The 13,558-nt window shown below is 47.4% G+C and overlaps 2 protein-coding genes across 2 annotated transcripts in view; one reads left to right on the forward strand and one right to left on the reverse strand.

Moving 5' to 3' along the window:
• LOC310768641 (zinc finger protein 574-like) overlaps positions 1 to 13,558 on the reverse strand; it is a 290,700-nt gene that overhangs the window by 237,454 nt on the left and 39,688 nt on the right. The gene's annotated exons all lie outside the window — the stretch shown is intronic.
• Positions 1 to 13,558, forward strand: part of GRIK5 (glutamate ionotropic receptor kainate type subunit 5) — a 92,856-nt gene that overhangs the window by 54,964 nt on the left and 24,334 nt on the right. The window contains exons 8-11 of the mRNA XM_083626920.1: positions 7,682 to 7,843; positions 9,462 to 9,614; positions 11,171 to 11,275; positions 13,410 to 13,517. Of these exons, the coding sequence (XP_083483046.1) occupies positions 7,682 to 7,843; positions 9,462 to 9,614; positions 11,171 to 11,275; positions 13,410 to 13,517 (528 nt within the window). The remainder of the gene's footprint in view (positions 1 to 7,681; positions 7,844 to 9,461; positions 9,615 to 11,170; positions 11,276 to 13,409; positions 13,518 to 13,558) is intronic.

Below are 13,558 nucleotides of genomic sequence, written 5' to 3' on the forward strand. Positions count from 1 at the left end.
GAGTTTGAGCGCCGCCAGGGGCAGAGCGCGCACCCCTCCGCTGCCTCTGCTCTCGCAGAGGTGAGGTGTTTGGCAGGCAGGCAGGCAGGTGAGCCACGCTCAGAAGGACTTTCCGTGTCCCCTTCTGTGGGGAGGGAGGAGCAGCGACGGCAGAAGGGGTGCCTCTGCTCACCGTCTCCCCCTCTTCCTTCCCAATGCGTATACCCGGCGTATAAGACGACCCCCGACTTTTGGGGTGATTTTCCAGGGATAAAAGGTCATCTTGTACGCCGGAACATACGGTAGGCTGCAAGCTCATCAGGGCAAGAACCTACCCCTTCGCAGTGGCGTAGCGTGGGGGGTGCAGGGGGGGCCGGCCGCACCGGGCGCAACATCTGGGGGTTAGGGTTAGGGGGCGCAAATCCACGGGTTAGGGGGCGCAAATCCACGGGTCAGGGGGTGCAAATCCACTGGTTAGGGGGTGCAAATTACTTGCCTTGCCCCGGGTGCTGACAACCCACGCTACGCCACTGCCCCTTCGTGCTTTCTAGAGATCCAGCCACGCTGCTGCGTTAAATGCACAATGACAATAAGAATCAGCACGAAACATAAAGTGCCAATTAACCTGAAAACAACAGAAATGAAAAAGCTACAGCCAGAAGCAGTAAAAAAAAATGACAATCAATCCTGCCATCTCTTGGGAAAGTCTCAGGAAAACAAAACCACGTGGCATGTTCGAAAGCAGGAGTCGCCCCTTCATTTCTGAGAGGTGGGTGGAGCCTTGTCGCCTCCTGCCTGATGGGGGCACAGATGTGTTTAGGGCTGCTTATACTGCAAGAAGAAAGAGGAGGGAAAGGTCAAGATTTTTCACCGAGGTAATGCCAATTATCTGCCTAACCCACTTCTTCGTCATCATCGACTGTTATTGCGCTAGCCATAGGCCATCGCATCGTTCAGAAAAATAACAAAAGGAAAAACAACAATAGCCATAAAAATCATCAGGCACCACACATACAATATGAACCACGGTCACAACTGCTAAGATTGTTTGTTGCATAAAATAGAATAGCAGAAGATTCTTTAGTAAAATGGTGACAAATTAAATACCCGAATTCCCTTTGCAGTTGACCGCTATTTTATCTACTGTAGTTCTTTCCTCCTGATCTTCTTAGCTGCCAACGCATAGCGTGCTACTTTATAAGTTACAAAGTCATCGGTATCGCTCAGCAGCCATTTCACCCTTTCCACACTATTCCATTCGGAAACAGGGGTTTTATGAATTGGTCTCTTGGGTCTATTTATAACGGGCACTGCAATAAATAGCGGCACAGGTCCTCCACACAGGGTTGCCCACACAGCCAAAGTCTCTCTTCATAATGTGCTTTGCCGTAGCGTCCGACCTAACCCACTTGAATTTTGCAAAATGCACAACTTCTGCAAAAGTGCACCTCTTTGCTTAGATGCCAATCATTCTGCTCTTAAAGGGGAGATGCAAACAGGTGTGTAGAGCACTGAGCCCCTCACTCCATGACTGCTTAAAATCCTAGCCCAGTGGCTCTCTTCTTCTCAGCTCCTGAGATTTTGGTAGTGATCGCCCTCATTCTTTCAAACCTATCTTTACAGCGTTGAGGACCAGAAACCTGCTTTTTTTAAAACAAACAAACAGAAAATGAAAGCTGAGCTACTCAGGGCACACAATTCTGATCCTGAACCTGGAAGGTCTAGACTTGGGCTACATGCAACCTTGGCTACATTTTATGAAATAAATAAAAGCTTAATAAAATAAATTGCCTTGTGTAGGGCCAACCCATAGGACCTGGAATATGGAACAGGAATATGGAACAGAAATCTAGCCCTCCTATGGGTTGGATAAACCACCTACCTTTGCAGAGCAGGAATGCATGGAATTGCAATTTAAGAGCTGGGATGTTCTCCTACTTTGGGGCAAACCATAGAAATGCAATACCGTTCTTCGTATTGCTTTCCCATTGCTTTCTCCTAACTTATGGGGAACTGAACCCAGCTCATTTTAGGCTGTGCCTACTTCTCCCTACCTGCCCGTAGTATGACGGACAGCTGTCCTTTTGCCAGCTGTGGTGGCGTTTGTGATGGTGGTTTAGCTGGAATCGCCCCACCTGGTGGTGGCTCAGAGCCGCTGCCGGGAAGAATGCTGATTAACTTGTTCACCCATTCCAGGCCTGACCGGGGCTGACCCTGCTTTTGCTGTATCAGACTTGACGGGATCCCAGCCGGAGGCATACGGCTCGCCAGATGTTCCCAACGTAACTCAGCCGTGCTCGGTGTGAGCAACTGGCTGAGTCTGCTGCTCCCCTGCAGACACCGCTGCCATTACGGATCTTGGCTGTGATGAGCTCTGCTGAAGGAGCATCGCTGGAACGTTTGCTGAGAAACCGAGCGGTGGACCTTCACCAGCTCCCCTTGCCCTGAATCGACAGCAATCTGCCAGCAGATTTTAGGAAATGAGCAATTCTGCCCAAGCATTAATGGCCCAAAAGTCAGATCCCTCTCTCCCTGTACAGTAACTCCACCAATTTTTTAATTCAAAAAGGTGTATTCCAATTTCTCTCGAAGGGAAGGGCGAAATTGTAAGCAGTAGAGGCAGTCTGCACACTTTCCCCTCTTCTGCACTGAATATTCAGCTGTGAATTTGTGTGTGTGTGTGTGTGTGTGTGTGTGTGTGTGTGTGTGTAAAACGATTTTTTCGGGAACTTGATACTGTATGTACTCTCCCCAAAATTCCACTGTACCTTATTTTTGCAGGCTTATTATCACATTTGCAAACAGTGCAGGGCATGGGAGAAAAATATACATAGATGTTTCACCTACCGATCCCAGAATTTCTTAAACAATGAATTTCTATGAAGGTTCACAGCAAGACATGTTTTTAGGTCATGCTGACGGCCTTAAGTGCTGAAGTTCCAAAACTATTTTCATTCTGTGTTTGTCTTGTCACGCTAGCAAGAAATATTAGCAGTGTGTACTTATAACCAAATGGCTTCCTCTTAAAAATCTTCCTTTGCACTTCTGGAAATAGGAACAAAGCAGATGAAATATCTGATCTTGTTGGCAAAAACTTGTTAGAAAACACAGAGCTAAGAGGTGAAGCTAGGTGAAGAACACAGGGTGAAAAGGGCAAGCTGAGAGGTTAGCTATATCTAGCTAAACAGGAGAGTGAATATGTCATGTTTCTTTCTTTTTTTCAATATTTCTATGAGATCATAGGCAACATTATCCAGCATTACCGGGTAACAAGAATTTGCAAAGTTAATTTTAAACTAAGTGCAATGATGCATTAAGCTGAGCAGACACTCCTGGGATAACTATCAATCTCTTTCCCTCTTAATAGTCATTAAACTGATTCATTAAAAAACATCCGTAGCATTAGTAATATTTATATCAGAACATTAAAAATATCCCCGGCGTATTTATCCATAGTCGTAGACACACACTAGCGGGTAACAAGCCCACCGACAGCTCACAAACACAAGAACAGTGACAGAAGGAAAAGGAAACCAGAATTATTTTAACATATAGCAGCATAACTCTGTCTTAGAAGTAAGTCCCATTGAATTATGTGGGGCTTCCTCCCAGCAGAGTGGATATAAGGTTGTAATTGAAGATCAAGTTAGTGTTATTTCAACGAACAGCAGTATTCCAAAGGAAAAAAAGGAGAGAGAAAAATGCCTCCATACAAATTAATCTTTCGAGCAAAGCAAACAACAAATGTGGTTGCACAAAAATCAGGAAGCGTAGCGTTCCAGAACATTATGAATACCATCCATTGTCTTTACAAAGTTGTTAGCGTTATACATTTCATTTTCTGCAGCATCTATGTGATAAGCACGTTTCACTGCTGTGGCTGCATCCCAAATTCGAAAAGTAAATAAATAAATAAAACCATAGAAGGAAAGAGAGAGAGAGAGACTCTCCCCACCCTATAAATGTATTTTAGCAGCTGTGAGCAGATTAATGACCATTTCTACCTCATTATCTACACATCAAGATCATTCCGAATCCTTTAACGGAATCCTCAAAGCGCCATCTGTGAATTCATACCCCGTGGCTTGTTCAAACTACAATAACATGGAGAGCATCAATAGATTTTAATTTTCTCACACATTCCCAAAACATATGCAAATAGACACCGTGCAGTTTTGCCTGCACTGGTAACTTTGATTAGTGATCGACCGTAAAACAATTGAATTTTATTGGGGGGGTGTGGGTGTGAAGTAACATGGGTGTATTTTTGTTTGTTTCAAAGTGTTTCATTGAGTCATAGAACCGTAGAGTTCAAAGGGACCCCCAAGAGTCATCTAGTCCAACCCCTTTACTGCAAGAATCTCAACTAGATCATATTTTCATTGCAACCATGTTCCACACAAACCCACTGATGGAGGAAGGAGGTGCGGCGGGTGTGGTCCGCCCCAGGTGTCATCCCTGGGGGGGTGACTGCCGTGTGCTGCACCCCCCCAGGACGCTTGCCGCGGGTGGCGCCCCCCCGGGACGCTCGCGACGCCCCCGCGGGCAGCTAGCCCCACCCCTGGGTGCACAGCATGTTCGCCGCTCCGGGTGCCAGAGCAGCTAACTCCACTCCGTACATCCCTGAGCACTCTTGATGAAGGACAGTGGCTCTGAGCACATGCTTCTTGTGCAGAAGATCCCAGGTTAAATCCTGGTGTCACTGGGTGGGGGTAGGAGAGAGACCCCCACCTGCAATTCAAGAGTCACTGCCAGTGACTGTAATAATAATGTTGTTGTTGTTTAGTCGTTTAGTCGTGTCCGACTCTTTGTGACCCCATGGACCAGAGCACGCCAGGCACTCCTGTCTTCCACTGCCTCCCGCAGTTTGGTCAAACTCATGCTGGTAGCTTCGAGAACACTGTCCAACCATCTCGTCCTCTGTCGTCCCCTTCTCCTTGTGCTCTCCATCTTTCCCAACATCAGGGTCTTTCCCAGGGAGTCTTCTCTTCTCATGAGGTGGCCAGAGTATTGGAGCCTCAGCTTCAGGATCTGTCCTTCCAGTGAGCACTCAGGGCTGATTTCCTTCAGAATGGAGAGGTTTGATCTTCTTGCAGTCCATGGGACTCTCAAGAGTCTCCTCCAGCACCATAAATCAAAAGCATCAATTCTTCGGCGATCAGCCTTCTTTATGGTCCAGCTCTCACTTCCATACATCACTACTGGGGAAACCATAGCTTTAACTATACGGACCTTTGTCGGCAAGGTGATGTCTCTGCTTTTTAAGATGCTGTCTAGGTTTGTCATTGCTTTTCTCCCAAAGTAGTGTGACTTGGTGTTGGGCAAATACCCTGGTTCCCCTTTCCATTGCCAAATCAGCTCAGGTAGGGTGCATTCTTTCTTTCAGCCATTGTCTTAACTCCAAGGCTCTGGAGTCAGAGGCTGCAAGAGAGTGCCCACTTTGTATTCATAAGAAGATCTTGGGTATCTAGGGAGATTAATGGATAGTGTGTTGCATTTGAATCAATAAGACCTTGGTTCAGTCCTTTCTCTGCCTTGGGGCTCACTGGATATTAGCCTTGGCTAACCCGCTCTCTCTCAGCTTATCCTACCTCAAAGGGTTGTTGTGAAGCTAAAATGACAAAAACCCATTTATAGTGATGTGAGCTTCTTTAAGGATGGAATATGAATGGGTTGGAAATATAAAGAAGTATGATGGGGATATACAGAAATAAACTCTCAGGTTGAAGAATTAGACCGAGCTGAACTGGCATGAGGAACAGATGGAAGAAATTGGGAGACACACAAACACACACGCAAGCTAATGTAATGCATAAACCGCAATGCAATGTTTTCATGAAATATAGCACCAATTAAAATGAACAATGTGAATTTCTCTTTGTAACCAGAGCAAAATGATAATAATAATAATAATCTCCAAACAGGAATAGTATAAATAAACCTGATGTTTAAAAACCGAATGCATATGGCTCATAAAGTATTACAGAGCACACAAAAAAAATCAGTAAAACCGAGCCATTAAAATAACAAGCTGCAACCAAACCCAAATGCGTTTCGGCTCTTGATTTCCCTCGGTGGTCTCATTAAAGCTACTTGGTAGCAATAATAATAATAATAATAATAATAATAATAATAATAATAATTGTAACTCAATAGATTATAAACTAGAGGTTAGATGAGCAAATCACAAAAGAGCATCGTCTGCAAATATAGTAATTCAGAATATTATAACCTGATTAAAGTAATTTTAAAATCCAATAAAAATGGCGTGAGGAAGACCATTGTTGCTTTTCCTGTCTCTTGATCAGGAAGAAGGTTTCTCCATGTGAGGTTAGTCCATTGCACTCCAGGTGTACTGAAACCCTGCCTCCTGCAATTTCCTTAAACACAGGACACTTGACTGCATGCTGTACTTTCCTGTGCATAAGACCAGGCGTTTTTTTGTTTTTTAAAAAATGTTAGAAATTGGGGGTCATCTTACATAGGGGAGACGTGGGATTGGTTGCTGCCATGACCTGGAGATTGTCAGCGGCTATTTGGCGTGTTATTGGTGGCTGTGGCAATGGCTGGTGTTGATTTGCTGTCGCTGTGGCAATTGGGTGGGCGATTGGTGGCTTCTGCTGGCGAGGGGACAGACGAGAGAGAGCCAGTGTGGTGTAGTGGTTAAGAGTGGCGGACTCATAATCTGGTGAACCGGGTTCGATTCCCTGCTCCTCAACCTGCAGCTGCTGGGTGACCTTGGGCTAGTCACACTCCTCTGAAGTCTCTCAGCCTCACCTCACAGAGTGTTTGTTGTGGGGGAGGAAGGGAAAGGAGATTGTTAGCCGCTTTGAGACCCCTTAGGGTAGTGATAAAGTGGGATATAAAATCCAAACTCTTCTTCTTTTGGGACGTGTGTGAGTGGCAGCGTAGGTCAGGCGGGTGAGCGATTTCCGGCAGTCCTCCCTAAAAAATGCTGAACAAGTGCAGGCCACCCCAAAAAGCTCAACAACTCTGGGCAATCTCCCCCCACTTTCCTAATTTGGTAAAGGTAAAGGGACGCCTGACCGTTAGGTCCAGTCGTGGCCGACTCTGGGGTTGTGGCGCTCATCTCGCTTTATTGGCCGAGGGAGCTGGTGTACAGCTTCCGGGTCATGTGGCCAGCATGACTAAGCCGCTTCTGGCGAACCAGAGCAGCGCACGGAAACGGCGTTTACCTTCCCACTGGAGCGGTACCTATTTATCTACTTGCACTTTGACGTGCTTTCAAACTGCTAGGTTGGCAGGAGCTGGGACCGAACAACAGGAGCTCACCCTGTTGTGGGGATTCGAACCGCTGACCTTCTGATTGGCAAGTCCTAGGCTCTGTGGTTTAACCCACAGCGCCACCCGCATCCCTTTGAGACTCCTTAGGGTAGTGATAAAGTGGGATATCAAATCCAAACTCTTCTTCTTCTTCTTTTGGGATGCGTGTGAGTGTCAGCATAGGTCAGGCGGGTGTGTGATTGCCGGCAATCCCCCCTAAAAATGCTGAACAATTCTGGGCAATCCTCTCCAAAAACAGCTCAACAACTCTGGGCAATCTCCCCCCATTTTCCTAATTTGGAGTCCCCCAAAATAGGGGGCGTTTTATACACGGAAAAATACGCTGATTTGTGAAACTCTGCTGCTCACCATCTCCCCTCCTTCTGCTTCTCTTTGCCTCCTGACTTGTTCCTCACAGGATTTCCCAATCTTGCACCTGGATGAGATTGTGGATGAGCACTCCAACATCCTGGGCTTCTCCATGTTTAACACCAGCCATCCTTTCTACATGGAGTTTGTCCGCAGCCTCAACATGTCGTGGCGGGAGAACTGTGAGCTCAGCCCTTACCCGGGGCCTGCGGTAAGTCTGGCAACTCAGAGTACAAGGGTAATGTGCCTAGGAGAAATCCTACCAAATTCTGTGAAGTGACTCTACTAGAATGACCGGCCACTAGGGATGGAAGAACATGTCAATTTCGTTCCTTCTGGTTTCTCGTTTTCCCAATCTTAAATTGGGTTCTCCACGTTTCTGCAGCTAATCTGTGACACATTTATTTATTTAGATCCTCACAAAAATTCTTCAGAACGTTGGTGCAAATTTCCCCTACCGCAATACATATTTGTGTATGCTGTTTTGACTCCTATACACATTTTTTGCAAGCAATTTCTCCTGATATAATGCATTTCTGTATGTTATTTTCATGGATATGATCATTTTTTTTAATGCTCACTTTTACCTAACCTATGCATTTTTAAAAATAATTGTCCGTCTGTTGGAGGACTCGATCACAAAATTCAAATCAGTGCTAATTTCAAAGGATGGCTGTGTTTCGGTTCTTCTGTTGTTTCAGATTTGATAGATTCAGCTTTAAATGTGGATTGAATCGAATTTCTCCCCCATGAAATTAGTTTTTAGTTTGCATTTAAAGATTTAGTTTGCATTTTCACAGGCTTTCCCCCTAAGGTGAACTCTGAGAAGAGTTTGGGTATGCCTCCTTTGACGAAACTTCTGAGTGATTTCTAGGAAAGCGAAAATAATTTCAATTAAGGTTAATTAGGTTTCTCGGTGGGGGTTTTGCCCGTCCCTAATGCAGAATGTTAAATTCTGATGTTAAGATACATGGCTGTCCGTTTGAGAAACACATTAATTCCATCCTTGCTCAGTAACTATGACTCATTTCATCCACCTCCAGCTTTGCAGAGGCAGAGATGTTTGAGCCTAGTTGCAGAAGTAAGAGTAGAACGGAGATGATAGGCTAGAGGCCCAGAAAGAACGCTTTGACAGCTGGAAGTGCAACCTGGCTCCATCTGTCAGCCAGGGAAGAAACAATTGCAGGAGATTTCATTGCCCTGGCATGCTTGGAAGAACACATATAAGAACTTCATAACTGAGAACCGGAGCCTGAGTTTGTTTTTCCCCCTCCTCCTCATCAGCCCCTTTTCCTTTTGTGCCATGTCTTTTAGAGGGTTAGGATTATCTTAAGTTTTTTCACCTGAAGACTGTGGGGGAGGGGATGCTTTAAATAATAAACTAATAATAATAATGGGACGCGGGTGGCGCTGTGGGTTAAACCACAGAGCCTAGGACTTGCTGATCAGAAGGTCGGCGGTTCGAATCCCCGTGACGGGGTGAGCTCCCATTGCTCAGTCCCTGCTCCTGCCAACCTAGCAGTTTGAAAGCACGTCAAAGTGCAAGTAGATAAATAGGTACCGCTCCTGTGGGAAGGTAAACGGTGTTTCCGTGTGCTAGTCTGGTTCGCCAGAAGCGGCTTAGTCATGCTGGCCACATGACCCGGAAGCTGTACGCCGGCTCCCTCGGCCAGTAAAGCGAGATGAGCGCCGCAACCCCAGAGTCGTCTGCAACTGGACCTAATGGTCAGGGGTCCCTTTACCTTTACCTTTAATAATAATAACAGGTGCCCTCACCCTCCGAGCTGCTTGATAATTAAACACTGGCTGAACTGTTTGCTCCCCTACAGCTGTCGGCGGCACTGATGTTCGATGCGGTGCACGTGGTGGTGAGTGCTGTGCGAGAGCTGAACCGCAGCCAGGAGATCGGGGTCAAACCCTTGGCCTGCACCTCGTCTAACATCTGGCAGCATGGGACCAGCCTCATGAACTACCTGCGCATGGTGAGATGTGGCTGTGCTCGCAGTGGGCAGGCTGTTACCTATAATATCAAGGCACCTACACAGTATGAAGAGGGTCCTAACTATGATTAAGGCCTTGTGCAAATTATATTTGCCCCAGACACAAACGTTTGCCTAGGTTTGAGCCAAAAATAAGAATGGGGTCCAAGTTTTCTGACAGAAATTGTGGCCCTGTGGTGGATTTCTCCTCTTTTCTTGTTTTTATTCTTTTCTTTTTGACACTGCACTCGCCGTCAGAGATGCTTCTCTGTCTGCTTCCTCTGAGGGGGTGCAAAAGAGGGCAGTGTGTGAGTGGGCCTTCTCGGTGGTGGCTCCTTGTTTGCGAAATGTTCTCCCCAGGGAAGCACACCTGGTGCCGACATGGTTTACTTCTAATTGCCTGGGCAAAACATTTCAATTTACCGTATTTTTCGCTCTATAAGATGCACCCGACCATAAGACGCACCTAGTTTTTAGAGGAGGAAAACAAGGAACAAGAAAGCAACGCAAAGCCTCTTGAGTGAAGAGGCAGGAGCGCTCCGGCTGCGCTCAGGAGGCTTTGCGTGGCTATCCCTGAAGCCAGGAGAGCAAGAGGGATTGGTACGCACCGATCCCTCTTACTCTCCTGGCTTCAGCGAAAGCTGTGCAGCCTGCATTCGCTCCATAAGACGCACACACATTTCTCCTTACTTTTTAGGAGGGGAAAAGTGTGTCTTATAGAGCAAAAAATACGGTACCTAGGCGTTTGTTGGTTAATTGGGAGAGTAGTGAGTTTTCTCGCCCTTTAGTGGGGTGGGTCAGATTCATCCTTTTATAAATATTCTTGGTTGAGCATGCTTGGGTATTATAATGCAGCTGCAGAGATAATGATACATTACTGCTCAACTTTCCAAACTGCACCTTGGTGGGTAGCTGAGATTTAATAGCCTGGTCTCTCAAAATGGCCTACCAGACTCTTTTATCTCCTCCTCCCATCACTCTGTGCCCTCCTTCCTTTTCTGCTGCCTGTGTGTGCCTTGCCTCCCTGTAACTATGCCTGCTATCATTAAACAGCTCCTTCTGTAAGTAGGCCCTTTGTTTTGCAAAATCCCCCCCCCCTGAAGAATTTGGAATGTTCACAAGCATTCCATGATGTCACTGCAGCCCTAGCCAATGGATGGGAAGGAAGGGCACATTTCAGTCGATTGAAAGCCAGAGCTCTGGCAACTTCATTCTCCAGGCTTCCCCACATCACACCTGCTCAGCCAATTTGGAGCAGACTCAGTTACACTGGGGGTGGGGGGAAGTAATTTAATTTCAAAAAGTAAATCTGCACATTGCATCTTTGATAACCTCCGTATGTGCACACACTGTCTTAAAATGATGTACAGAGAGGAACCCATAGTTCACATATATTGATGAATCTGGGGGGGTGTAAAAATCCAGTGCTGGCTACCACAAGCTGGTTGTGACCTTCACCGCAGGCTGGTCATATCTCACTGTCTTCCCTTCTTTTCCTGTCTCCCTCTCTGTCTTTTCTCCCTCCCAACCCCCATTTCTGTCTCTCCATCCCTGGCCAGGTAGAGTATGACGGGCTGACAGGGCGTGTAGAGTTCAACAGCAAGGGCCAGAGAACCAATTATACCTTGCGCATCCTGGAAAAAGCCCGCCATGGGCACCGGGAGGTAAGTGGGGGGTTATCATTAAAACTGGCCTTCCCTTCCGAGTCCAGGTTCTGAGCAAAGGCAACCCAAATCATGCAGTTCAGAATATGCATTTATAGTTCCTCAGCTGCAAATCATCTACTCCTGTTGGGTCATTTCCTGTAGCCTTGAGGGGCTACAGGTTGAAGTCCGCTGTGTGCTCATCTTGCAAGAAAGCGAAATGAATCGGGCCAGGTTTCCAGATAGGAGCCCAGTTTTTTCTCAAGTTTCTATGTGCAGAATTCTAAGGCCTCTTCTCTTCCTCCTCCTTCAACTGTTCTTCACTCTCCAGTCCTGCAGCTTCTCAGGCCTCTGACTCTGTCTCCTGGCTATCACAGATTCCTCCAGATCGCTGCTTCCCTTCTACCAAGTCTGTCTCCAACACTTCTCCCGCTGACGACTCCTCAGTATCCACTCCTCAGTGTCTATCAAGGCCCTGTCACCGTTTCTATACTGCTCTATGCTTTAAAGAACAAACCTCAAAGAGGTTCAGAACACATTAAAACATCAAATAGAACAATCTGGAGTAAAACTAATTCAAGCTCCCAGTACGTTTCCGAGCACAATTCAAAGTGTTGGTGCTGACCTTTAAAGCCCTAAACGGCCTTGGTCCAGTATATCTGAAGGAGCGTCTCCACCCCCATCGTTCTACCCGGACACTGAGGTCCAGCGCTGAGGGCCTTCTGGTGGTTCCTTCACTGCGAGAAGCCAAGTTACAGGGAACCAGGCAGAGGGCCTTCTCGGTGGTGGCGCCCTCCCTGTGGAACGCCCTCCCACCAGATGTCAAAGAGAACAACTACTACCAGACTTTTAGAAGACATCTGAAGGCAGCCCTGTTTAGGGAAGCTTTTAATGTTTGAAGTACTACAGTATTTTAATATTTTTTTGGAAGCCGCCCAGAGTGGCTTGGGAAGCCCAGCCAGATGGGCGGGGTATAAATAATAAATTATTATTATTATCATTATTATTATTATTAGCTTCAAGGGAGATCCTTCAAGCTTCAGATCCTTCTCGAAGTGACGTTTTGCTTCTCTCAGTCGCCAGCCTGGCACCCAGAGATCTCCACGCGGTTGCGACCAAACTTGTGCCAGTCACAAAACGCACCTGGCACCTAGCTAATTTCAAACACCGCTGATAAAACAGTCCAGCTCAGGGGTGGGTTGGGGGCCTGGGGGCCGAATGCAGCCTTCCAGGTCACTTGGTCTGACCCTTTGGATTCTCCTCAGGCTGCACCCCTTTCTTCAGGCCACAGCCTCCTTGGTTGTTTTTTGCCTGGCTGGAATGTGTGATGGAACTCCGGTAATGCTTCTTATGCGCCTGAACTGAGGACAAGGGAAGTATGGCTGTGCATTCATTGCTCTGCCCACCTGTCCTTCTAGTCCCACCCACCCTGGCAACTCTGGGAAGTTTCCCAGAAGGTGTGATGGCCTGGGACTTGGGCTCGGACTCGGAACCGGAGGAGTCTCCGTCCGCACCGGATCCTCTGACTCAGGTGGCATCTGAACCGAGTCTGGGGCCTGATTCTGAAGAGCCCCAGTCTGCACAGGTTCCCCTCAACAAGCACCAGCTGGGCTGAGTCAGGGGCCTGAGCCTGCCCTGGCTCCAGATGCGGGGATTACCTTGTTACCCTCTGCTGGGCAATCACATACAGCTGCCTCACTACCAGTTGGGCCAGGAGAGGCTGAGGCGGCCTCTGGGTCTAGTAACCCACCAACATCTCCCGAGCTGCAGAGACTCAGGTCTGAGAGGAGAGACCTGAGTACTCACAGGAGGAGTGCTCGCCTTTGGGCAAGACAGGGAGGTGAGTCACCGGGGGGTCATTACCCCAACAGAGATAAAAGGCTGCCAGACCCTGCCCCAGGTTGCGGGAGCAAAATTGCTGCTGGAACCTGCCTGAGACCCTGTGCCTGACCTAGCCTGGTTTCCTGCCTTGTGACTTGCCTTGGCCTTGTTGGACTGACTCCTCGCGGAATCCTTGGATTCGGGACCGGACCTGGACCGCGTTGCTTGGGTTTACCCCCGGGCCCAGCACAGAAGGGAATGCAGCCTTGAGCTGGAAAAGCTTCCCCTTGCCTCTTCTAGTGAGACCCTCTAACACACTTCCTCTTATTTGCAGATCGGGGTGTGGTACTCCAACAGGACTCTTGCCATGAACGCCACAACGCTGGACATCAACATCTCAGAGAGCCTTGCCAACAAGAATCTGACGGTCACCACCATCTTAGTAAGCTCACTGCCCGCCTTTGCCGGGCTTTGTTAAGGGAG

This window comes from Podarcis filfolensis (assembly GCF_964270895.1).
Source record: "Podarcis filfolensis genome assembly, chromosome: 8".
Lineage (NCBI taxonomy): Eukaryota > Metazoa > Chordata > Lepidosauria > Squamata > Lacertidae > Podarcis > Podarcis filfolensis.